This window comes from Streptopelia decaocto, assembly GCF_964273445.1.
Source record: "Streptopelia decaocto genome assembly, chromosome: 5".
NCBI lineage: Eukaryota > Metazoa > Chordata > Aves > Columbiformes > Columbidae > Streptopelia > Streptopelia decaocto.
This window is the reverse complement of record NC_138659.1, coordinates 67113537-67128339: the sequence shown is the minus strand read 5'-3', so window position 1 is coordinate 67128339 and position 14803 is coordinate 67113537. Positions and strand designations below refer to the sequence as shown.

The 14803-nt window shown below is 35.6% G+C and overlaps 1 protein-coding gene across 1 annotated transcript in view; it reads right to left on the bottom strand.

Moving 5' to 3' along the window:
• The window catches only part of WDR11 (WD repeat domain 11), a 42812-nt gene that overhangs the window by 20465 nt on the left and 7544 nt on the right, over positions 1–14803 (bottom strand). Inside the window, 9 exon segments of the mRNA XM_082052654.1 lie at positions 4683–4717; positions 4720–4769; positions 6545–6721; positions 7337–7440; positions 9167–9362; positions 10278–10392; positions 11085–11250; positions 13151–13337; positions 14386–14559. Coding sequence (XP_081908780.1) covers positions 4683–4717; positions 4720–4769; positions 6545–6721; positions 7337–7440; positions 9167–9362; positions 10278–10392; positions 11085–11250; positions 13151–13337; positions 14386–14559 — 1204 coding nt within the window.

Sequence of the window (14803 nt, the reverse complement as noted above, 5' to 3'; positions counted from 1 at the left end):
TTAACACCGATAAAAGGATTTAGGTTTTCCTCAAATCTTTCAAACATATTATTTAAGAACTGTTTCCAGGACAACTATATCTCCTGTTACATCAATTGTAAAACCATAGTCCGTTTTGCAAGAATATACATGAAATATGAGAAAGATACATAATATTTATAATTTCCTGTCAGTAAATCCAAGTCTCATTGTATCAAGTAGAAGTTTCCTAAATGCAATGGAGATGGGTGAAAACACACTGCTGTAATATTTTGCACATACAAGTTAAAATCATATTTATTTTATTATTATTTATTCAAGCTTTAAAAAAATGTGAAGATTTATTCCTAAGTCTTCAGGTAAAGTTAAAAATTTAGGAACCGGACCTTTTCCCACCAGGACTTACAAAAGTTCTACCAATAATTTCAATCAAAATGAGTAGTATTCAATTATTAATTGAACCATTACAGGAACGATTGAATAGAAATCTACAATTGCAATAATGTGTGACATCACAAGTCTCTGAAGGGTTGTAAAAATAACAGAGTGTTCTGAAATGGAAGAAATATGAATTCTGACACCTCCCTAATTTTTATGTATGATTCTACTATGTTTTTAGGGAAGAGCACAGAATACTCATTATGCATTGTTATCTCCAGTAGTTTTTGACCAGACCTGAGGCATTTTCTAAACTTCTTTCATCAGCTCAGATTTAAGAGAAGCCCTTTTTCTTTGCCGCCATCTGTCAATACTGATAAAGATCTACAGAAACCCAAGACACTCATAATCAAATAGAAACCTTAGCTTAGCTCACTGCTTGCACCTGAAACAATACGATTTTTGTTATTGTTGTACATATAAATTGAGAATCTGAAGATGGTGGTTCAAGTTTTAATGAAGGAAACAAATAATGACTCTGCTATTGAAATATTTCCATTGCAAGAGACATCTTTGTCTACTAGAATTAAGGGTTACATTCAGCTATCAACTATTTCTCACTCTTAATATATGAAATTCAGGGATTCTATACATTCAAATTGTTTCAGTTACTACAGTTACTGAAAGATTCAGTTGTTTTGATTAACGTTTCCAACACAAACAAATGACAGAGTGTACTGAAGTGGCTAAAATCACAAATGACTTTTCTAGTTGGGAATGGACTGTTGTGATTTGATGGCAAGGCAGCTGCTACTCAAATGAAGAGTTACACAAAAAAGGCAAAATTGGAAGTAAACCCGTATCTTAAAGAAAACTATTAAAATCTCAAGCACATTATCAGAAAACACTCTTAGACCCAAATTTTATTATTTAAAGAGAATTTTCCTTGTATTTCAGGGTATTTGCATGGTCGACATGTCCAAAAGTGAACATCAGCAATGGAAGAAGTTTTTTCATTTTAAGAAGAGGAAGGTTAAGAAATTCCCACTAAGTGCTGAACATTGTACATCTGAGATAATTGTTCATCTTGAAATGGAGACTTCAGAATTCAATTCTGAATACACAGGATTTCATTGCAACGCTGCTTACGCTTGTCAGGCAACGTGCATATACTAATGCACAGCAATAAATCTAGCACAGCAACATCTGGATGACAGAAGCGGTAGCTGATTTTCATTCATCTTTCTCTATGTGAGGAAAGCTTTTTTTTTAAGGAGGTGATGAATGTCTGCAAAGCAGTTTCCCAAAGGGGAGCCAGCTTAACTTCAACTGCTAAAACTTGGATGGAATTCAGTCATTTTCAAGTTTTGCTTTCAAGCCTTACGCATTCTTGTTCCAGTCAGTGATATTTAATTTGAAAAATTAAAGCTATTGAAACTTTGAACTTGTTGAACTTCAGCAGGCATTTTATTTCCCCCATCTCAAATATATTCTCCTCTGAACTGAAGATGTATAATGATCTCTTATCTTACCACAATAGCTTATATTGCTCCACTTAGAAGACAGAATAGGTACCAGATTTAAGTTATTTCATGGTTCTCCTACTTGCAAATTATTTGCATTTCTTCCTGAAGGAAGAAAGACTGGCCTTCTGCTCACAGCTTCCCTCAGCCAAATTAAACTCAAAGGAAAAGTACTTACATAATTCGAACCAAATAGTGAAATAGCTAAGTAAGAATCATGGACAAAATATATATTCAATATTACGCATGAGCATCACAGAATCACAGAATGTCAGGGATTGGAAGGGACTTGGAAAGCTCATCCAGTGCAATCCCCCCATGGAGCAGGAACACCCAGATGAGGTTACACAGGAAGGTGTCCAGGCGGGTTTGAATGTCCCCAGAGTAGGAGACTCCACAATCCCCCTGGGCAGCCTGGGCCAGTGTCTGTCACCCTCACTGAGAAGAAGTTTCTTCTCAAATTTAAGCGAAACCTTTTGTGTTCCAGTTTGAACCCATTACCCCTTGTCCTACCATTGTTTGTCACCGAGAAGAGCCTGGCTCCATCCTCCTGACACTCACCCTTTATATATCTGTAAACATTAATGAGGTCACCCCTCAGTCTCCTCCAAGCTAAAGACCCCCAGCTCCCTCAGCCTTTCCTCATAAAGGAGATGCTCCACTCCCTTAATAATCTTTGTTGCCCTGTGCTGGACTCTCTCCAGCAGTTCTCTGTCCTGCTGGAACTGAGGGGCCCAGAACTGGACACAATATTCCAAATGGGGTCTCACCAGGGCAGAGTAGAGGGGAAAGAGAACCTCTCTCCGACCTACTGACCAACCCCCTTCTAATCCACCCCAGGTACCATTGGCCTTCTTGGCCACAAGGCCCAGTGCTGGCTCATGGTCACCCTGCTGTCCGTCAGGACCCCCAGGTCCCTTTCCCCTGCGCTGCTCTCTAATAGGTCATTCCCCAACTTATACTGGAACCTTACTCCTAATCACTAATTCACTTTACTCCTAATCACAATACAGAACTGCAAAGTTTAAAAAGACTTGAAAAAAATCACCATGTGACTACAATAAGTAGCTTCTATAAAATAACAATTTAACATCAAAAAAAGTCAGTTGCTAGCACCTAGACAACTCAGTGGCCATTATTTTAGCACAGCTGACATGTAAAGGACAGTTACTGGTTTATTACATACTCTTCTTAAACTACAAGGCACTGAAAACTCTGCTGGCCTTGAGTTATAACTTCAGGGTATTCTCAATTACATACTAAAATAATGATGTTCCCTGAAGGTGTATTTTCAGTTAAAACTGAAATAGAGTCATTAGCCAAACTATCTGCATTTTAGAGGTAAAATAAGAATTCCCACTGAGAGAAAAACTGTTGCACTCCCTGAATATTAACTAAAAACAAAAAAATTACTGTGCCTTATTCTACATCGCTTAAAGCACTTCCTTGAACTTGTAAAAACTGTGTAGATAGCCACTCAGATCATTAAGAGTGGGACCGAGGAAATTAAAACAAATATTTAAAAGACTTACTCAGGTAACAGCTTATGATTAAACAAAATTCACAACAATTTAAATTTTGTTCTAAAAATGCCATTTGTGCAAGAACAGTTCCTAGAGGCACAATGGATTCTGAAGTTGCAAAATCTCTGCAAGGTGACAAGCCCAAACTAACAATACTTCCAATAATACATGAAGCCTAAATAAAAGATATATTTTTTTTACAAAGCATATTTCCTCCTGTCTCCCCATCTTCATTTTTTTGTTGTTTCTTTCATCTGTGAAATGTTAGTAGTGGTTTTAACTTTGAATTCTATAATCACCTTAATCAGAAAAAAGCAGTATAACACGAAAAATAAAATGAAAATAATTTTGAAAGTAGTTAATGGGATGAAACAAAAAATTCAAATTGTTTAGAACAGAAAGGGAAATTCTATTCTTATGGTGCCAACTAAGAACACTACAAATGTAAATATATTATATCGGTGGTAGATTCAAAGCAGGTTTCCACAATGAACTCTTAGAGCTACCTGCTCTTGGTCACCTGTACCCTTCTTATCTTTTTGTAGAATGAACAGTAAAAAGACCTTAACCTCATGGTGGCTTCATGTCACAACTATGACACAAATTTTTACTCATATTCCTACTAAAGATAAACATTTTATTTTACACGCTTAAATTTGTCTTGAAATACGTATCCAGCAAGCCTCACCTTGAATATCTTTGCCATTAGTTATCAAACAAGTTATGCCATTGTGTACACACAAACAGTACAACAGCTTGAAAACTTACTCTGTTCCTTACTTAGGATGGATAAATACTGAGTCGTCTTTGATCTTTAAAATCTTTTAAAGATAAAACTATTTTTACATCAGTTAGGGCTAGAAGTGTCTCAGTAGCAGCTTCAACCCCAAGAGAGCAAAGGAAATAAAACCTTGGCATACAAAACAGAATTATTTCAAAGGACACAATCTGTGAGTCATGACAGTTATATAAATAAGACACCGTAACAAAGGTTCTTGTGCTAAAAGGACTTTTGTACCACAATATCATAAAAAAACTGGAAGCAGCCGATATGCATCCTTGATCAGCAAGCACAGATAGATACAGTTCAAATATTCAGTTCAAAGCAATTTTCACCCCAATTTCATCAGTGTGTTACTGCTTATCCATAGCAAAGATACTGTGAGCGTAGATTACTCAGCAGGCAGCTTTCTTAAGCATCATTAACAACGAAACAAGACACCAACATTGCTTGGTACAACGTCTCCTAGAAGGATTATAGTAGGAATTAAAATCTTACTTGACTTCACAGGAATGGATGCTTAACTCTTTGTGTGTAAGAGTCCACTTGTCAGATGGAACACCAGGACAGAGCCATTACTTGTACCTATAAAAGTGATTTTAAAAAAATATAATATGTATAGACCTGTTTTAATCTTCTCTTACATACTTCAATGAAAATATGTGATTTACAGCTTTTTCTCTTTTTTATTTTTTTTCCACCTGCAACTATTTTATTTTACAATTTTAGAAAAAGTATTTTGATTTCTAGTGCTTAAATCCCAAATACTAAACCTTCCAAAGTTTCACTGCAGCCACTGAAATCCATTTGAATCAAGACATTTTCCTGACCCTATTTGTAGAGCCTGCAGAGAATCCTTTCATTCCTTTTGCATTCCCACAAGACTCCCCGTTGCAGGAGAAATTAATGTTTCTTTTTGTTTTGATTATTCAAGAAGAGTAAATGCCTCAAGGAAGAGCATTAATTGTCATCCACCAATAATCCCAGGGGAGAATCATGGGTAGACTTTACCAAATCATTAAAGCAATTCTGCTTTCTCATCCCTGAAATAACAGCCTCTTGCAAATTACAAATCAATAACTTAGCAGCTATTAGCTTCAATTACATCAAAATCCTTCTGAAACACTCAAAGTTACTATTTTCTATAAGATACTGGGAAGACTTAATTGATCTTTTTTCTTTTTACTCATGTCACCTTTATTAAATGCAATAGTGGATACCTAAGGAGCCACTCAGGTGTGCTAAGTCTAGAACACTGCAGACCTTTCTGTACGTGCACTTTATAGCTACCTATTAATTTCCTAATCTTTATATTTCACCTGTTTGAGCAGCTACAGCTTATATAAACTGAAAAGCTACATTTTAGTAGCATCACATCATGTAATGATAGCTTGCCTAGGTTTTACAGCACAAATATTGATGATACTTTTAGGTCAGTAATAACAGAAGCATTAGGAGAACTGCACACAAACACGCATCATTACTGCAATGAAATGTTCTTTTTAAGCTCCTACGTAAAATTCACCTCTGCATTAGCCCCTGCCCATCCAGAAACCTGAGAAGGTTCTACAGCACAGGCAACCTTAAAAATAACAAAAATCTCCCAAGTCTGATGGGCACAGTTTTGACTGGGCAGCCCAGAACCGAGGGATATCTTAAATATACCAAGAGGACATTTGAACAATTAAAATCTGGAGGTCTGATTTTACAACCTCCTACAATCTCTACATTACAGCATCTCTGTGTGTACCATCCCAGTGCACTGACTGCACTGACTGTACGGATACTCCGTGAAATCCCTGCTGTGGGCTGAAAGATCAGGCTGGAAAAATCAGATTTAAAAAGGGAGAACTCAGAGTTAATAAATCAGGTGCTCAGAGGTAACTATTCCAATATCTAGATGAGTTTAATTATATTTGTAGTAAGACAGAATAGATTTATTCAGAAAAAATAAAGCAGTTTAAGTGTATTTTTAGGTACTTACAGCAGAACAAAGGTACAGACATTTATTTATTCTAGGAATGCAATGCTGCCGACGTCCGTATTTATTTATGTTTAGAATTACGTGAGAGCAGCATGTAAAACACTAAGTGTATCAACAGACCAATATCATAATAAATGAAATGATAAATACAAACTTGCCAATATATTTCAATTGTTTGGGTAGCATTACTTAAACCCAACACAGGAAAAAGAGAATCCAAAGACTACCATGGACGTAAACTAATACAAGCTCACTATTTGTGATTAGTTACACAGTGTCAAAAAATAGAATTTTTATCTGTATTAGTAACTATATTTGTATTAAATCTAGAATACATTATTTTCAGAGCAACGAATAAACTATTCAAGACACTTACCAACAGCAAGGATGGGCTCATACTGTTTAATATTTTTTGTTGTAAGAGGTGGGCACATGCGGATGGCAAACGGAGGCAAAGGAAGGCCTGAAAGGAGCCCAGTCAGCAGAAATTTGAGGTGCACTTCTTGCAGAAAAGAACCTCTTAATTGTTCTTCTCCAGCAACTGTGCCTTGCCCTGCTTAAAAATTAAAGCTCTTGTTAGCATTCGGTTTTCATCTGAGGTGTTAGGGAAAGTTATCAGACACAGGAGTTTAAAAAATAAAGCACATAAATTACCTACCATTTCTATTAGCAATGTTTATCTAAAGAGGCACTGCCTCCAGTTCAACTCTGTATGTTAAAACTTTTTAGAAGACTGCACTTCACATAATTTCTCCAATACAAACTTTCTTTTCTGACACTACAAAGGCAAAAAAACAAACAAAGGAAGGAAGAGGAAGAAAAAGTGCAACCATTTAATTATTCTTCCAGAATTCAGGGGTAGTTTAATTTGTGTTCATCTGTTTAAGATTACTTTTAGAAAATGAAGGCAACTTGGCCAAATTCCATTTAAAATTACTTTTTTCCCTCAAAGACAATGAGCTTCTAACACTGGTCCTCAATATCAAATTAATCTTTGTGAGAATTTGATAATTTCTTTAGCAAACGGGAATTCTCTTCTTTCAGAATTACTACTTAAGCTGCACAGAAAACAATTCTAACATATGTAGTTCCCAAGGAAGCTGAGATGTAGAATGATTCAAAAATTCTAGAAATGAGTAGCAGTAACACTAGTGAAAGAAATTCTTACCAATCATGTTGTCTAACGAGAGGTCTGGAAGTTTATTTTGGAATGTTCCTACAGGAATTCCACAGAATGAGACAGGGGAATACAGAGGTGATGCACTTGAACTGCTGTAAAAGAAATGAAAACAAGTTCCTAACACAAACTGGATCACCTGTTGACTTAGGTCTTCACATTTGTATTTCCCCCAGGTTGTTCTTTCAGTATTCCTACCATTTATTATTTGCAAAATATTTTGAGAAGATTATTCCCAACATCAACTTCACAAACAACTCAACCAGCTGATAATGCACACAAAACTGTACACAATTTAAAATAACTTTCAGCCTCTTTACAGAGATATTTGTACAAAACAGACAGATGTAGCCCTTGTTCTGAAGTGTACCTAAGCATTGGACAGAAGCTTGTAAATATATTGCATATTAATATGTAGAACTATGGTAATGTATACAGCTAAGGAACCAACATAGATATTCTGACATTTAAGAACAGATTTCCAAATTAGGGGATTGTTTTTTGTTCACCTATACAAATTTTTTATATAGGTGCCAGATAACAAAACCCGTAACTGAAGCAAAGCCTTTCACTAAACACATGAAACATGATTGTCTCTGCATACACAAAGCCACAATAGAAACTTTCAGCATTACCAGTGTTCACAGTCTTGTGAAATATCTACACATCAGGTTTTTGTGTTGGTTTTTTGACATCTAAAAGGGACTAAAAGGGACTCAAACAGCCCCACAGCCTTGGTAACCAAGTCTTGCTGGGCTGAGGACAGGGCTGTGCTATAAGCAAAGACCACAAATCCAGGAAGACCAAGAGCTAATGGAGGAAGACTCCTTCAAAATCCATTAAAGACTCTGTGCCAACTAGAAACAGGCTTTACTTTTCAGTACAATCCAACCATATCCAGAATCCCCTGCGCTCAGTGGTTCTTATATTATTACAGTTTTCCCGGTTATATAATCATGATAAAATTCAATGTTTTAGAAGTGAACCTAAGAATCCAAGAAGTAAAACCCAGTAACATATGGATCATGAACAGCTCTCTTGGATACACATCACAAAGAATCCACCTAACAATATTTTTGAGAAGAATAAAAACATTATATCCCTGATTAACAACAAAAGCATCTATGTTGAAAATCTGGTACTTTTGACATATCAAAGTGTACTAAGCATTCCGTACTTCTTTTCTGGCAGTAATTTATTTTATTCAATAGTACTTTAAAGGTTTATTGCAGCAGAATGGCCTTAACACACTGAATGTTTCAAGAACTATATTACTTTATGCAGTGCTTTCAGAGACTGCTCAAAACCTAAAACTCTGAAGGCTTTGTATATAAAAATATTGTTCATACCACCTGCTGTGCAGCTTTATATTGCTGTGTCAAATTCACACAATCTAGCAGAAAACTTTTCCCCTACTAAAAGCAAAAAGTAAAGTCCATTCCAGATTCATTTTGAAGTCCTTTCAGGCGACTGAAAGTGAAGGATTCATTCCTGAGGAAAATGCTATAGCCTGAAGAAAGCCAAAAGAATATCAAGTTTTCTCTCAAAATAATGTAAATATTCACTCCTCTCTTGTGTTTCCTTATTCCAAGCATTTAGTATGGAATTATTTTTTTAAATACAGTAAATACGGTTCCTCCACCTCCCCAAAGCAAGAGAACCAATCTATTTGGATGATATATTTTGTTCCTCTTCCTTTGATTCATACACTACCATACACACAAAGGACATCACTGTTGCTTTTAGAATATAATAAAATACCACACGCCACTTGTAAATGTAACAGATGGAATTTTTGATAAGAAAAATAAATCCCATTACCTGTTACGCACATTTCTGCCAGAAATGCTGGATTTTAATTCCCAGATCATTACCCTGCCATCACTGACTATGAGAGCTGCAGAGTTCTCATTCACCGGGCAACACACCATGCTGAAGGGTCGAACGGTTTTTGTGACTCTGATGGCATCACACTGACTTCTTAAATCATAAATCAGCTCCTGAACTGGGTCTGGATCTGTAACATCAATGTCCCACAGAGAAAAAAATAATTAGCATGGAACACATACAATGTGATCTGTCAACAGAGGTAAATTTGCAGAATGGCTGAGCCCTTTGGCTGAAATCCATATCTTTTCTGTGCAACATTAGGAAAAATAATGGGAAAAATATATACTGCTGATCTTGCTGTATGCAATGCAGCTTTGAAAAGTTCTTCAAAATATCTTATTCTACATGAATCTTGCAAAATCTAAAAAAAATATTGTGTCATTTCTGGGCAGAAAGTGCATCTGCTCCCTGCAATCCAAAACCCATTTGGTTTACTGGTAAACCTGAAACATGTAGCTCACTAGAAGCTACCAAACTGCCAAAATCAAAGTAAACAAAACAAATTCCAAGAACAACACGTATTGACATTTACAGAACAATGTTTTCCCTTTTTTTTTCTAGTCTCCACCATTATATTTAAAAGGCTATTCTTAGTAACATTTCATTTAAAAGGCTTAATAATTTAGATTTTAATCTAAATTTAAACCCATGCCTTAGTTCTAACATCACTTCTTCTAACTGAACAAATGATTTCCAATACCTTGTGTTTCCTGAAAAAGATGTTTCTTCTTGAAGATAAAAAGAGCAAACTAAAAATCTTTTACCTAAAACTTTCTTGTATATGTGACTGTTGAAATACTTCATAATTTAAGTATTATTTAGTGATGAAAGGATCTTCAGGATATTTTGTTTTGCACTAAATTTCAGGGAAGTTAAAAACAATTTGGGGAGAATTTAGCTTATATTTAAATTTAACTATAACATAAAAGAAAAACAACCTAGAAGGCCTGTTATTCATATTCCTGTATGGTTAATATTGGTACCAAAGTATTAATTAAATGCCTCAAAGTTCATTTCTGGACATTTTTGACACAAAACTTACCTGGCTCTTCATTTGGAGTTCCAGTTATACTGCAGTTAGATCTGCGAACTCTTAAAGTTATACAACCATTTTCATGGAGACAAAATAACCCATCACGCTGAAAACAAGGAATTACCTAGGTAAAGAGATACCATGTTATATTGTGTTATCAAAATATTACCCTTTGCAAATGAACGTATAATTTCTAATGTATAAGAAAGTCACTAAAAATGTTACTATTTATGCAACACTTCAGTGAATTCTTTAGCTACAGTACTTGACTAAAGAAGTCGATCAGTTTGAGAAATTCATTGAAAGTTTTTAACTGATGGTTTTTTAAAACATTGATGTATTCATAGATATTCTTTTTAGCTTTTACTTTTTAATTAAAAAAAAAAAAAAACAAAACCAAAAATGAAGTACACACACAACACCACCACCACACTTTCTTTTTTGGTTTCAGAATTCACGACTCCAAGAGAATAAAGTTGCTTCAATAAGATGTCGGACTAGACTTAGGTGTCTAATTAAGCAGACAAGTATTAAACTTGTGTGTAAGCAGCTTAACCACCAGAGAACAAAATGTCCTTTTTCCACAGCACTTTTTGCACACCGGTAACTTCTGCAACACCACAAAATGAAGCAGGTTTCCTGCAGACTTCAGAAAACTGAATTAAACAGGGATTCACGGGTCACTTTTCCCCCTGGTGAGCTAAATGTCTTTTCATCCTCTAGAACTCATCAAAACACAACTATCAGTGGGTCAAGAACGTACATACGATCTTCATAAACTGTGGCAAGGATAGAAACCAATCGAATTTTCCTTACCTGTAGGAAAGGCACCCCTGTTCTCTCAATTGCAATCACACCCACTGTCTGATTCACTTCCAAGTCAAGAATCAAAATTTCTCTGGGATACAATAACAGCATGTAGTTTCTTTTGGAAGGCAAATATGACAACTGAAGACAGTCGTTGAGTGTCACAGATTCAGCACTGCGAAAACATCAGATATAAACTTTAATCAAGTTCGGTATCAACAAATACTTCAAGTTCAAGATAAAATTAACGGCACAAATTTTCTCGCAGCTGCATTTTTTTTGAGTATTCCCTATTTTCATCACTGGGGAACTGTAAATTTCCATTTAATTGCTACAGCAGCGCAAAGCATCACTGACCTTTAAAAGACACGCAGACTGTTGACTACTATCTAAATCAGATTATAGAGTAATTTCTAAAATAATATGTAATTCAAATGGAACAAGGGGTGATTCTTGCACATCTCAAATACAAAGCAATTCAGTTATGAACAGTGCTAGCTGTCATGGCATTTACTGGTATTCATGGGAAATTACCCTTGGTATTCATGGGAAATTACCCTTAAACATACTGCTTACTTCACTATTTAGTTTATTATGTATTATTACTTTACTTTGAAATGAACAGAACTAGCCTATCAAATATACCAGTCTATAAAGTCCAAGAAAGTAGCAAAGACCAGGAATGTTCATCATTTTGTTGATTGTTAACAGGAGACTGGCTGCAATGTAACGAGGTTCATTAGGTACATGCAATTCAATTAACCGTATTTAAGCCACATTGAAGAAAATCAGCCTCATACTCTGTCCAGAAATCTCTGAACTGATTTAATGTATCATCCTTTTGAGGGGTTTTGTTTAGTTTTATCTACCACACACTAATCTCCCCTCACACTCATTCCTTGCCTCAGGTAAATTATTCACCTTTTCCCTGCAATTACTCACCTGACAATCTCCTCTTTCCTCAAAATTTCCCTAAACTAATATAAACTAATAGAAAACTGCTCTATTTTTTTCTTCTCCTTTTCCCATTCTACTCTTTTTGGATGGAAAAGGAGGAAGAGAAAACTTTCATACTCTTAGTGATATTCATATACAACTTAAAATACAAACAGGAGAACGCAGAAAAATGGTATTTCTGCTGATCTGCTGGCATTACAGAGCATACATGAAGCTGCAGTAGCCAATGTACTCTCTCAGTGTTCACAAATCCAGAGTTCTGTCCAATGCAGCACAAATGAGGCATTATGGAACACAAAATTACAAAATCATGCCTTTTAAGTTCATACAAAAATCACGATTTCTTAAATGATTACCAGAGGAAGCGTCATCAAGTCTGCTCCCCAGATTGCTATTTAAACACCTTATTTAAACAGAGTGCGAATCTCATATCTGCACTGAATTCTGGTGTCAAGTGCTACCTGATAATACAGTCTGATTAGTTTGTTCTCAAATTCGCCGGACATTCAAGAATATTTTTACTATTTAAACAGGAAGTAGAAAACGAAAAAAAAAAAGTGACATCACACAAAAGAATGTGGTGCAGAGAATTTCCAAATAAAAAGAAAAAAAATCTCAAAATGCAACAACTTTAGTTTTAAAAGGTCAGAAAATAGCCAAATGTATAAATTCTAATTTTATTCACACACTATTAACTTAAAGTATGCCTCCTACTGTACTATCACATCCAACATCAGAATGACAACTGTTCTCAGGTCTCAGTACTTCCAGAATTTCTACTCTCTTATTACATCCCTTCTCATTCCACAATTGAATTGAATGACCTTAGCTCATTTTCTCTTTTTGTTGTTGCTTCTGAATTAACACCTGCATGAGAACACTATGTCATTAACTTCTATAAAACCTGCTGGGATGATAACGCTGTTTTTATGAACAGAACAGGATGAATGACTGTTGGTGTTACATCCCTACACACTCTCCTCATACAGGACACCCAACCACCTGCTTACCACAATGAATTGTCTTTTTTAAAACTAATTACCTTACAGACTTTAATTATATCTATAAAATATACAGGTATACAAAACATTATCTGAGAATAAATATTTGCAACTTGCCTTGGTTTTTCATTGCTGATTAAGATTTTAACTTTATCAAGGGCCTTTTTGGCCCCTGTAGCAGCAGCCAACTTGTTGTGAGAAGGACTGGAATGGGGACTAGAGATGTAAACTTTCTTCCCTGAGCTGGCAGGAGCTTTGGAAGGAGAGAAGTCGGAGATGAACACTATTCCTTCACTGGTGAGCACTGCACCAAGAAAAACAACTTTCATTAGAGCAAAATACAAACTGAGATTTGACTGGGGTATTCCCTTTTAATGACATTTTGGTGAGGAGAAAGGCTAACAACTTTATTAATACTTTACTAGGTAAAAAACTCATAATTCTAGACAACAGGCACCTTCTACTGAAAAAGCCACAGATGGTCCCTTACAATTAATTATATCCACAAAACTGAATTTTTCAAAATTAAGTCAATACTAAGAAAATACTGTGGGAATCACTGGCAGAAACCTCTTGTTTCTTCAGTATAGTTATTCTCTCTCATCAACTATTTTTCTTTAAGCTTCACAATGCAAATAGAATATGCAGAGTCACCCAGGTTGGCTATATCACCATTTTTTGTTCTCATGCAGAGCATGGCTCAAAGAATCATTAACTCACATTATTTATGTTGCAGCATAAAGGTTCAGCTAAGCTGTAAAGATGTAGCTAAGACTTCACGAAAAAAGTTATTTTCTTAGTTTGAATGATATGGAAACTGCACTGTCTCATTATAGATCAGGAGTAATAAAGCTAAATTAAAGACTAAAATGGTGACTCTCCTATTTCTCTCAGTTTCTTTCTGATAAAATGTCAATAAATCTGCACTACATCCCCCTTGACATTTGAATTACTTCTGAAACTGACGCTCACACTCCATTCTTTTAAAAAAATCCTTTCTGTCAAAAATACCATTTATTCTTGTTCTACTCATTTCACTGGATTCTCCCTCAGCATTCATCCTTTTATAGCTTTTTATGTCAGTTTAACAGGGCTCTCTATGCTTGGTTTCCTCCAGCTCCCTACCTGCTGTCTCAACCATCTATTTTCAGATCTCGAACTTTGCTACTCATGCCTACTTTTCCCCTCCCCTCACACAATGGCATCTTATTTTAGAAAATTCCACATTGACCAAAGACCCTCTTGTCTTTATGTTGAGACTTCTTGGCATTAACAACATCATTGTTTTCAATCCATTACTTTAATCTCAATTTCAACATTCATGCCACACAATTTTATACATGCAAACTTACGAGCTAAGCGTGATGGATCAAAGGGGTCAAATGAAAAAGACAGAATATTTTCAGCGTAACTTTTCTTCCAAAGTTTGGTGCCTGTGTCTGCATTCCACAGTACAATATAGTTGGGCGGATGAACAGCAAGCAGCAAATCTCTAGAAGCATCTTGATTCCACAACCACTGCATGTCTGTCAAAAGAAAAAGAGAAGAATAAACAGTGAAATTAATTTTCAGAAAAAGTTTGTTCTGTTTTAAAGCTATTTTGCTTCTGTAATATGGCACCTTCTTGGTAACAACATGTTTCTAAAGAGTTCTAAAAATTCAGTTTCTCTTACAATCCGAATTTATGTCTTTAACAAGCAGCAATACACTGGGTTACATGTGTCCACACAGGTGCACACAACCCACATCGGATCTGAACAAGCCAAATCT